Here is a 12,263-nt window from a genome sequence, read left to right as displayed (position 1 = left end):
TACTTGCCAGAACAAAAGTGGTACCTGCTGCGTGCCGATCCGGTAGTGACGAACCTGCTGATTATACTTGTAGAATCGCAATCCTTGCCGATGGCCAACAACTTGACTTTGAGCCAATCAGAGATCACGAACCCCCACGTGGGGTCGGCCCGCAGCAGGTACCTATCGGTAGTCTATTGCCAGTGAGATTCTGTGTATTTCATGCTTAACATTCTTCATCAAGAATATGGGTGAAATATAATTAAAAAGGTGGGACTGTTGTTCCATTGTACTTTAATTGGTACATTTACTAGCAATATAGAGAAAAAATAAATAAATTCCAGATTGCATTTTGGTAACAAAATTCGCAATGCGAATATTGGATTGAGACAGACAACCTTGTTCAATTTCGGTCCTAAGGCAAAACCAGTTGAAAACCATTGATTTTTAGAACATGCATGTCAATCTCTAACCACAGTGCCTCAGCTATACATCAGCTAAAACCAAACAAGCACCACAAATAACTGTCACTGTATCACATTTAGACATAAAGGAATTTAGGCAGTGCATGCCAATCTCTTATCACAGTAGATAGCTGTAACCCTGGAACTTAAATAGTGTATCAGCTCCACTCTGAGGGCAGTGCCCCAGGCCAGTTAATTACTGTATATCTCATATGATCCGAGAGACCCAGGAGTTTCCCTTCAGAAGAGCTATAGACAGTGGGAGACTAAAGAGGTCGGGGGGTTGGTGCTCTAGCGCAGAATATCAGGGGGGGTTGAGGGAAAGTGAGAGCTGTACACGCTCTTGGAGAGCAGACAAAGAGAGCTGCTGCATGTGATGCCTTCCCACCAGAGATGCCCCCTTCTTTGGTGGTGTCCTCCTGCTTCCCAGGGTGCTATTGCTCCAGGCTCTCTGCATCGATCCGTTCAGACTGATGGATGTCCCTCCAGTGCTGCTGCTGAGAGCAGACTGTTTCTTACTGCCTCACTTCAGCCAGGCAGACTCAGACTGGATTCTATAGCAAGGCAATCTATACTATAGCCCACCAGTATGTCTGCAAAGCCCTTTGCTGTGTTAAAGAATGTGTACTCTAACAGCAAGACTACTTTAAGTGATAGCTCCATTATTAGTGTCCTTCACATGTTAAACCTGGTATGGCTTGAAAGCTACCTCTGTGATGCTGCAATACATGATATATACTGTTCTTAAACATCTAGTCTACTTCATGTAAATGCAAGGTCCCGCCTCAGTTATAGAATAGTGATTTCTCCATATGTGTTTTTCTCATCATTAACATTATTAGACCGTCTTGTTAGAGGGCAACATTGCCTGCACTCTTATACACCATTGGATAAAATTGACCCTCACACTACTGTACATGGGTAAAATGATTGCTTATTTGTACAAGGCTTTGGTGTTTTTGTTTTAAATACATTTTGCATCTATTGTGTTGGCTTTGTGTTGATTTTGGTTTCTCTTGTAATACTTTTTGAGAAGGATGCAAGCAGCGATCAAGACAAAGGCATGTAGTTGATGTTTAGTTTGAGGAGTGACCACTTTACACACCAGATATTTAGCTGCTTATACATGTTCAATATGGGTTATTGGCGGTTTAATTAGGTTAGTGGACAGGACTAAAATATAAGCCTTGATCTATTGCACAAAAAAATGTACTGAACAAAAATATAAACGCATTATTCAACTATTTTAACAGTTTTACTGAGTTCCAGTTCTTTATACAAATCAGTCAAATGACTGGGAAGGAGCATTGGAGGTGGCTTATGGTAGAGAAATGAACATTTAATTCTCTGGTGGACATTCCTGCAGTCAGAATCCCAATTGCACGCTGCTTCAAAACTTGAGACGTCTCTGGCATTGTGTTGTGACAAAGCTGCACATTTTATTGTCCCCAGCACAGTGCACCTGTGTAATGATCATGCTGTTTAATCAGCTTCTAGATATGCCATACCTGTCAGGTGGATGGATTATCTTGGCAAAGGAGAAATGTTCACGAACAGGAATATTAACAAATTTGTGCACAAAATGAGATTTGCTTTTTGTGCAGATGGAACATTTCATTTTAGCTCTTGCAAAATTGGACAAAACCTTTACATGTTGTTTATTTTTGTTCAGTGTAGAAAAATGTTTTGCATGAAATGTTTGTGGCTCTCTTGTTCTCCAGCAGGTCCATGTGCAGATATCCATTGATGTCTCTGAAACGTATGTTTCCCAGTCAAGAGTCAGTGTTCGATGGTGTAGTCGGTGCTCTTCACCAGTGAAAATTGTAGTCTGTGTTTGACTGTGGTAATAGGTTTGTACTGTAGTTAGTATGTTAGACTGAGGTGTGTACCGCTAGGTTGTACTGCATGACGGAACACAGCTGTCAGTGTTAGGTGTAGATGTAATTCACTGCTCAAGTCTCTAATTATCTCTCCTCTCTTTCTACTCCTCTACTTCTCTCTCTCCTCCTCCATCCCCAGGTGACTAACCACCCAGAGCCGGTGTCTCAGTCGATGAGCCTCCAGCAGCCCCTCCAGCCCCAGTACAACATGCCAGAGAGGGACAAGCAGCTCCTCTTCTCCGACTTTGAAGATCTCAGTGCCTCCTTCCGCAGCCTTTACAAGTCTGTCTTTGGGCAGTCCTTCAGCCAACAGGGTGAGTGCTGGTCAAGAGGGCAGGATGACGCATACCAGGTAGTGGGGCTGGGCGATATGGCCAAAATCTCATATCCCGACAAAGGTCATTTCATATCCTGATGATGATACAAATCACGATATAGCACACAGCACACCCAGCACCCCTCCCAACACTCACAGCAGCACGGCCAGCACCCCTTTTTTTTTGTTATATAGTTTATATAAAATGACCACATAAAGACCTATTTCTTATTACATTTTGAATTAAACTCAACAAATAAAAAGGTACTTTCTCATTTTATTTAGAACCTTTGTGCAAATGTTCAATTAAGCATGTAACAAAATATGAATGTATAAAATCTAAAGAGGTAAATGGAAAACACTTTTTTATTTATTTATTTTATTTTATTTCACCTTTATTTAACCAGGTAGGCTAGTTGCAAACTAGTTGCAAACAAAATAAACATGGGCCTAAAATATATATTTATTTATTTATTTTTGACGGATTGCCTGTTTTGCATGTTATTTTGGTTTTAAGACGTGTCACATATCAATGTGCATTTGGTACCTTGGGTTGAGTGTCGGCACAACTCACGAAACCCCCGTTTCTGGACCGTGTAAATTGGGGCCTTGTCTTTGCAGATGTAAGTTGTAACGGCAGCTGTTATCTCCTTCCATCTTCATGGTTCTTTGCCATATGGTGTGCCGCGGGCAAACGCCTCTTGCAACGTCTGAGTCGGGGGTTTGTTTTGAACACTCGACTCAGACGTTGCAAGAGGCGTTTGCCTACTTTTTTGCGTGTCATCCGCAGACTCTCCGTACTGCTTCACATGATTCTTGCGTAGGTGGTAAAAGAGGTTAGTGGTGTTTGAGCCTGTTGTCGGGACCGGACTGCGGCATATTTTGCAGTGGACGGTTTTCTGGTCCGTGTCAGACTTATCATACCCAAACCACGTCCATGAGACCGAAGTAGCCCCTCTTTTAGGTACGAGCTCTGTGCTCTGTGTCACGTTCACTCTCCATGTTTGTTTGTGTTGCATATTTCCTTCCACGCGACTCGTGTGGAAGAACGCAAAGCGTCGTCCAATTGACGAAAATATTGCCATAAAGAGTGTGATTTGCGACACAACGATATAAACGATAGACGTTTTTCTATCGTCACACGATATATATGGTCATATCGCCCAGCCCCACCGGGTAGTGTTAGTAAACTCGTGTAGAAGTTGCCAGGATTATTCTATGGGTGTTGTTATACATCTAACAGCTGGTCGAAGGAGAGTGGAATTGGTGCGAATTAGGTTTAGTGATTTCAATGAGTCATTTAATAGACAGTAACCGTAGTGGAAATCTATGGGTGTTTTCATGGTCTACTGTGTGCTAAAGCCTCTGGCCTCATTCCCAATGCTAAGCATAAAAGAGAGTCGGCAAGTTCATAGCAGAATAATGTAGTGGGCTTTATTCATTATATGGGATAAAACATGTTAATTCTTACTCTGTTAATCCTTATCTTTAGGATGATATATATATATATATATACATACACACACACACACTTCATATGATTGCAGCATCAAACCTGATAAAGGCCTATTGCACAGAGTCAGATCAAGTGTAGCTCTCCAAAACATGGCAGCCCTTTAGAACGTAATGCTTTTTGTTTGTAATCTGATTGACTGAAGAACAAAAAGCACTTGACAAGTGGGTTATGGGTAAAAGCAGACAATTTTTTTCCTTGTATAGCCTACTTTCACAAATCTAATGCATTTCATGCTAATGTTTTCAGTGTTCCTCTCCTTTAATCTATCATCTAAGTTTCATTAGTTTAAAGTTGTTCCCTTTTTATGTGCATAAAAGTGAAATCTCTTAGTCAGACAAGCCCTTGCAATTAAAAAGTGTAAATAAGCGAGCGAGAGGATTTCACACCATGGTGCTGTAGACAGTGAGCTAATTCACCGGCTTTGATAATAGGTAATGAGCTCACATTATTATTCTGGGGCTGCGCGCTAATTGCTTTCTGTATTTCCCTGGTTGGACAATGGGCTTTCTGTGCCGATAAGAGATCCACCTTTGTCACCGCTGCAGTAAGTGTTCTGGGGCAGTGGGGCTGGAGTCAACTCTAAAAGCACTCCAGTAAAATAGGTTGACTGTGGCAAAGCTGATAGCCTAGCGGTTAAGAGTGTTGGGCCAGTAATCGAAGTGTAGCTGGTTCAAAACCCCAAGCCGACTAGGTAAAAAATATGCCGATGTGCCTTTTGAGCAAGGCACTTTAACTGTAATTGCTGCCGTAAGTCGTGCCGATAAGAGATCCACCTTTGTCACCACTTCAGTAAGTGTTCTGAGGCAGTGGCGAAGGCAACTCTAAATGACTAACATGTAAATGGACAGGCCTCTTAAGAACCACTCCTCTACACGATGGCTGTTGGGTGTGCAGATGTTCGTGCTCCAGTCGTGCTTGTTTAGAGAACAGTGCTGCTGCACAATGACAAATGTGAAAAGAAACACAGGATGCAGAAGAAAGGCTCAGACTCTCTAGTGCTGCTGAGACATTCCTTTAGCTCGTTCAAAATGGCAGCTGTTTAGTCTCAATGTAACATCAGCTTATTTTACATTGTATGTTTATATCAAATAGTGATTCAATTCTGTAAGCAGAGAGGACTAATAATGACTGTGTTTTGTGTGTGTGTGTATATGGACTTCCAGGTTTGATGGGCATGCCAACGGAATCGTCCCAACAGACCCACACCTCCTGCTCCTATCAGCACTCACCCAGTGGCACCATTAGCACCCAGAACAGCCTGACAAACAACCACTCCAGCAGCGGTGGCCAGGTGCCTCTGTCCCACCCTCCCCAGCTCCCTGGCCAGAACGCCCACCCGGGCCATGGCTCGCCCCACACACAGCACATCTCCCAGCACGGCCCACACAACCAACATGGCCAGCACAACCAACACACCCAGCACCAACACCCACAGCACCCCCATCACCCTGCACACTCCCAGCATGGTCCGCACCCATCACAGCACACGCCGCACCCCTCCCAACACACACAGCACACCCAGCACCCTTCCCAACACTCACAGCAGCACGGCCAGCACCCCTCCCAGCAGCAGCATCAGACTCTGGCTCACCAGCCCCATCCTGCCCAGCAACAGATGGCCTGCAACACGGGTAAGACCCGCCTCTCTCTTCTACACCGATGTCTCACACACACACAAACACACACATTCAGATACACTCAGGGATAACCCTCCAAGACACAGCTGGACATTTGTTCTGTATAAGTACCAAGACCTGCTTTGGGACAAAGGACAGTAAATCACCATCTGATTTATGCTGTTTGTTGTAATGAGAACAAAGCAAATCCTGCATCCATACACCAGACAGTACCTCTGGAGCACAGCAACCTTTTCAGAGGGAACTGGCTCCTACCGGTGGCCAAAGTAGAGTACTGTTGCAGGAAATGTAGAGACTCATGGACTCCTCCAGCCTCTAAAAAATAGTCTGTGCTCCATCTGTGTTTACAGGTCTGCCCTCTGACTGGTACCCAAATCTGGACGCACTGAAAGAGAGCTGCCGTATTGCCAGCAGTTATAACTGGGCTGATGTCGACCTCTCACCTTTTCAAGGTGTGGCCATGAAGGATTATGTAAATGCTGTTGCATTGACACATCCAATTTCAGCCTCAAATAGGATAACTATACAGGCTGCTTATTTTCCAATGTGTTAGTCCTGCGTTTAATATATTTTTCTTACCTGTTCTTTTCACTGACATTTTAACAGCTGTTTATTGTGTTTACCAGAGTCATTTTATCCTAATGATTTCATGGCTGATTGCCCATGATGAGCACCATTAGACACATTGGAGTTCTCTCTTTTTGTTGGTGTGCTGACGTGTTGCCAATCAACAGTTGAATTTGAAGGAGCTCTACAATTAAAGAACACTGCCTTCAAGTTTAATTACCAAACAGTGTAGCTCAGCAGGTCACAGAGTTGATCCAATTACAGTATACAATTGCAAGGTAGGCGGTTTTAATTATCACCGATAAAGTTTAGTTATGTAATTAAAGCAATTTTTTTTTTTACATAGATAAAAGTGTCTACACCCACTTTTCACATTTATGGGGTGTGGATGATTTGACCGGTGATTTTTATGACTAACTTGTCGTTGAGACATTTCTCTGCAGTGGCTAGCAGCTAGTACTACTGAAAGGGTTGGACTGGTGAGCTGCTGAGGCGGCTGTACATCGCTGTTGTTTTCCTTGGCTGATGATATGTATGTTTGACCCTGTGCAGGACTGAAGGAGAGCATGAGACTAGCAGAGCAGAACAACTGGGCCCTGGAGCCCACACAGATCGCAGATCTCTGCTCATCTATCAACCAGTTCTTCGCCCGCACCGGTGTCATTCAGCCACAGGGGGCAGTGCAGTCCGTACCCGTATGCCATGGCTCCATGCACCCCAACAAGCCCAGCCAGCACATGGCCACAGGTGGGTGACTCCTCACCTCTAACCTGCATCCCAACTAACATTATTATTGCATTTACCACTCCAGATCATTGGACATTGGTGGCATTTTCCTTTATGTTAATGTAAACTGAGTGTACAAAACATTAGGAACACCTTCCTAATATTGAGTTGCACTCCCTTTTGCCCTCAGAACAGCCTCAATTTGCAATTTGTTGGGGCATGGACTACAGGGTGTTGAATGCGTTCCACAAGGATGCTGGCCCATGTTGATTCCAATGCCTCCCACAGTTGTCAAGTTGGCTGGTTGTCCTTTGGGTGATGGACCATTCTTCATACACAGGAAACTGTTGAGTGAAAAATCCAGACGTTTTGCAGTTCTTGACACAAACTGGACCTACTACCATACCCCTTTCAAAGGCACTTAAATATTTTTTGTCTTGCCCATTCACCCTCTGAATGACACGCATACACAATCTGTCTCAGTTGTCTCAAGGTCTAAACATCCTTATTTAACCTGTCTGCTCCCCTTCATCTACACTGATTGAAGTGGATTTAACAGGTGACATCAATAAGGGATCATAGCTTTCAGCTGGATTCACCTGGTTAGTCTAGGTCATGGAAAGAGCAGGTGTCCTTAATGTTTTGTACACTCAATGTATATTGCAATAATGCTGCTGACCAGGTGGCTTGTTTTAACTAGCACATATATTATTTTGGGATTGCGATACTTGAGTTTGTCTTTCTCTCCACAGGAAATCTCTACATGGACTCAAGACAGAGCATGTCTATGATGGGCCCCCCAGGATACCCCCACATGCCCCCAATGAGCAGCGCAGGTCCCACAATGACAGGTACAGAACAGCGGCAGCCTCTATACAATACAACTACTCACTAAACTAGATCTCAGTTAAGGGGATGGTCTCTACGGTACACTCCAAGTATTCATCAAACCTATCCTTCCACATTCTACAAGCACTACAACAACACCTCAACAAGTCCATTTCCCATTCTACACATTTAACCAATGAAGCTTGCACAGTGCATGTGTGTCTTTGTGTGTGTACTATGCCCAACTCCCCTGATCTCTTCTCTTAGGACACCATGCGCAGATGAACCAGCAGCACATGATCTCTCCCAGAAACTTCCAGATGCACCGCATGCCAGCTGATGACATCCAGGATGACTTTGACTGGGACTCCATTGTCTAATGTTAGATGTTCTGCCCCTAACAAGGAACGGTCAGGTGGTGCAGAGCAGGTGGAAGTAGGAGGAAGAAGCCAGGCTGAGCTGTACGCTCTAGCGAGGAGACTGACTTGCTGGTGGGATACAGAACAGAAGAGCAGGTGTTTTGGGAGGATAGAGGGAGAGACTTCAGAGTGCTGCCATTTTTACAAACAAAATGAAACATACAAAATAAATGTTACTTTGAAGACAATCATATTTACTAGGACATGTTTAATCCTCCAGCCCTCGTTCCTCAGCCAGTCCTCGTTCCTCAGCCAGCCCTCGTTCCTCAGCCAGCCCTCTCCCATCCCCCTCCCAGCCAGCAGCTTTCCAAAGTTCCCCCAGCTCCCTCCGTAACTGTTGTGTGATTTGAGCGACTTGTTCCGCTTGTTATCCTTCTCGTGTTGACTTTAGGCCTCGGCTGCCTCTTGGATGAGTTTCTCTCTTCATTCGTTTTTATTATTTTATGGAAAACACAGGCCGCCTGTGGTGCTTGTTGGTTTGCTTTGGATGGAACCCCATTAGTGGGTGTATTGGTAGGAAGGTTAGGATCCCCAATAGTGGGTGTATTGGTAGGAAGGTTAGGATCCCCAATAGTGGGTGTATTGGTAGGAAGGTTAGGATCCCCAATAGTGGGTGTATTGGTAGGAAGGTTAGGATCCCCAATAGTGGGTGTATTGGTAGGAAGGTTAGGATCCCCAATAGTGGGTGTATTGGTAGGAAGGTTTACAATAACTGAGGTTATGTTTTGAACAGGGTGTTTTGCATTGAACTAGGCTTCACATAAAGAACACAAATGCTTTATCATAGAGCGCTGTCCTTTAACCAACACATCTGGCCCATTTTTTATTTTTTTTTAAAGCTAATTGTGTACATTCAGAAACATTACCGGCAGTATTTGTTGTGGTTTTGTGTCTATTCTGTTAACAATGTCATACCTTTATCTCCAATACTCCAAGACTGAAACTGGTAGATGAATTCCAGACCTCATCACCCCCCCCCCCCCTGTCTGGCTTTTTTTTCCTTTGTCAAAATAATACTTAGACTTAAAGTAGTCTCATTCTCAATCACTACATTCTTCCACTGGTCCCGCAATCAATGAGATTGATTATAATTTCCCTGTACTAGTGTATTAAGGAAATCGTTTGTAGTTAATACACAAAATGAATGAGTACTAGTATACACCTGTAGGTGTCTTTTCATATATTAAACTCAGTGTACATGCAGCACAATGAACTGTAGGATATTTTCCTGTTATCTTCTGATGCAGGAAATGTACTGATATAACTTAATTACTACAAACAATAGGAATGTTCTTCATTCAGATGCTATACGTCCCAAGTCATCAGAATCGATCTCCCAAATATCTTGGTTGTGACCGTCAGACTTACACTGCAAGGCAGAAAATATGCTGAAATACCATATAAAAAGGGAACGAGGTGTGTGTGTTTGCCCTAAAATTACAATCATCTGCATATGCTATCAATGAGCACAAAACAGATGCAGAAAAAAAGAGATGAAAGCAAGGGTTCAAGGCAGATGTGCATTTTGCAGGCAGGGTTTCTTATGTTGAGAAATGAGCTCTGTCTGGTCAACAGCCAGGTGGAGATGGAGGATGGGAGACTAGAGGTTCTGGAAACACTCCTGTCCTCTCTGTCGTCTTAATCAGACTGGCCCTGAACCCCCATCATGGTGCTGCGTTAACCCTGTATGGGAGCAGCACAGTTCATCTTCCCATTTTCATTTGTTCCTCCACTATTGGCTCTTAGATAAACTAAATCTTTGGCTGGATTTTGTTTTACTCCATTTCTGAAAATCATGACATTGTTTTGTAATATCACATAAACACCGCTGGGGCCAGACACCAATATGTCTCTTGTGACAGTGTACATGTGTAGATACTGAACCACCATTGTCCTTTTGAAACAGGAGGCAGAAGAAGAAGGGAAGCTTGGCTGGTGCTAGTGCTAGTGCTAGCTCTTCTCACAGCTAGCTATACTGCCAAGCATATCTGCAAGGTTTCACAGATCTTTGAGCAGCCAGTTCGTTAATACTGCCCATTGTTTTGATCTTAAATGTTTTTTTCTTTTCCTTCTTTTTCCTTTTCTTACTTCTGCTACTTTTACCTGTACCGGATTTTCGGTTAGATTCCCAAATGTTCATTGTATTTGAAAGCGTTGTGTGTGGCTGATTGTCCTGCCTGTGGATACCCATTGAGTGTTTTTAGTCTTTGTTTAATGGCCAAAATCAGTCAGTCAGTCAGCCAGCCAGCCAGCCATTTAAAGCACAGTCTGATTGCTCATTCAGTTAAAAAGCCAAGATCACTTAAGATTGTCAATCATTGAGCCCTTCATTAGTGAAGGAGGACTACTTTATGGAGAAAAGATCAGTGTAGTGATTTTTAATTGACCATTTGATTGCTAGTTGAAGTCAGTGTGGGTGCTGCAGACTCTGGGACTCACCTAAGGAATGGGCGTTTTGAGGAACACAGTGAGAATATGGATATAAAAGTGATAGGGAAGTCTTAGCAGCCCATGGTTTTGTATGTTGCATTTCATCACTGGTAATGATGAAGGCACTAATGAAAAACTCTCGGACAGCCTTAGGGTATGTAGTAAATCCACCCCCACAGCTCAGAGGAGATGGGATGGGCTGGAAAGAGCTCATGGATGTGATCAGAGGTAAAGAGGAAGGGAAAGACGATGACTGGATCACCCTCTTAACTGTGTGTGTGTGCTTGTGTGTCTGTGTGCGAGTGAGTACATTTTGTTTAAAAAGACAATTCAATTTTTTAAATACTGCTGGAGATGTACCTGCCAGAGAGATTACTATGATATGAAAAAAGAAAATAAGCCTTGTTCGCTTGTTACATTATGGAGAAAACTGCCAAGAAGTACTGCTGATTGAGGCCTATTTTATTCAGTGCTGGTGTGTTGTTGTGCTTCTTGTAAATAAATGTCTTTTCAATCATCTCTTTTTCCTCTTGGGGGCGGGGCATCAAGGCAAGGGGTTGGTCTTACTCATGAGAGGGAAAAGAATAGAGTATTTTGTTATTGTCCAATCAGAGGGTGAGACCGTATGTGTATATATCTATATTGTATATATGTGATGAAAATGTGTTGGCTTTTTGTGACACTACCTTTTACCTGTACTATGGTTCTACATTCAGTGTTTCAATGTTGATAATATATATGTTATGTTTTTCAGTTTTTGATTTTGTCTTTGTCATTTCTTGTATTTGTTTTCTTTTTCTCCTTTTTGTCCTCTTGGTTATTGCACGGTTTATTACTTTTGCTGTCCAATGAGGTGATACAGCTACTCTTTGTATTGGTTTAGTGCTGTAAAATAACTTGTTATTAGAGTTGTCGATACCACCCCCATCCCCAATATGCATGAATGGCACTTAAACAAATAAAATGTTAACTTCACTGTGGAATAGTTGTGCGTTTATCATTTTTTTATTGAATGAGTTACATGAAGCAACTTGTGAATTATTTCATATTTTGAACATAAGATGTAGCTGTCACTCGCATCACCGTTACAGAACACAAGTTTTGCAGTGTGTTTAGACCATAGTAGTTGTGAGTAGGGGAATTTCTATATACACTGTTAAAATTGCTGCAATTATGACAAATCAGAGCCAAACTGAAAGGTTAGTGTTGAATATAACCAATAGTAGAGCCCAAATGGCAGTAGTGCAGCTCCTTGCTCACAACCTCAAACATTTACATAAAATAGTTTTTGGTATATATTTGTTATTTCACTTGCAACATTCCACTTAGTTCTGTGCACTCTAAATGTTTAAAAGTTCACTAATTCTGAAGGTTTTCCAGGATCATACATTAGTACTAGCATTACAGTACTAGTGTTCATACTGGAAGTCTTTCTTCCATGTCAATGACAAGCTCCATATGTTGTTTTCCACATGACACGTTCCTGGACTAGAATAGTCTA

The 12,263-nt window shown here is 42.7% G+C and overlaps 1 protein-coding gene across 5 annotated transcripts in view; it reads left to right on the top strand.

Annotated features, from left to right (window-relative positions):
• The window catches only part of LOC109898396 (forkhead box protein J3-like), a 163,038-nt gene extending 151,293 nt beyond the window's left edge, over positions 1-11,745 (top strand). For 2 of the 5 annotated variants that reach the window (XM_020493365.2, XM_031787900.1), the window contains exons 7-12: positions 2,463-2,637; positions 5,319-5,786; positions 6,143-6,244; positions 6,912-7,106; positions 7,838-7,936; positions 8,181-11,745. In XM_020493365.2, the coding sequence (XP_020348954.1) occupies positions 2,463-2,637; positions 5,319-5,786; positions 6,143-6,244; positions 6,912-7,106; positions 7,838-7,936; positions 8,181-8,293 (1,152 nt within the window). In that variant the 3' untranslated portion in view covers positions 8,294-11,745. The remainder of the gene's footprint in view (positions 1-2,462; positions 2,638-5,318; positions 5,787-6,142; positions 6,245-6,911; positions 7,107-7,837; positions 7,937-8,180) is intronic. The other 3 variants (XR_004202704.1, XR_004202702.1, XR_004202700.1) reach the window with 3 other exon arrangements.
• The last annotated feature ends 518 nt before the right edge of the window (positions 11,746-12,263 follow it).

The sequence above is a fragment of the Oncorhynchus kisutch genome, linkage group LG1 (genome assembly GCF_002021735.2).
Source record: "Oncorhynchus kisutch isolate 150728-3 linkage group LG1, Okis_V2, whole genome shotgun sequence".
Lineage (NCBI taxonomy): Eukaryota > Metazoa > Chordata > Actinopteri > Salmoniformes > Salmonidae > Oncorhynchus > Oncorhynchus kisutch.
This window is presented reverse-complemented; position numbering and strand designations above follow the sequence as displayed.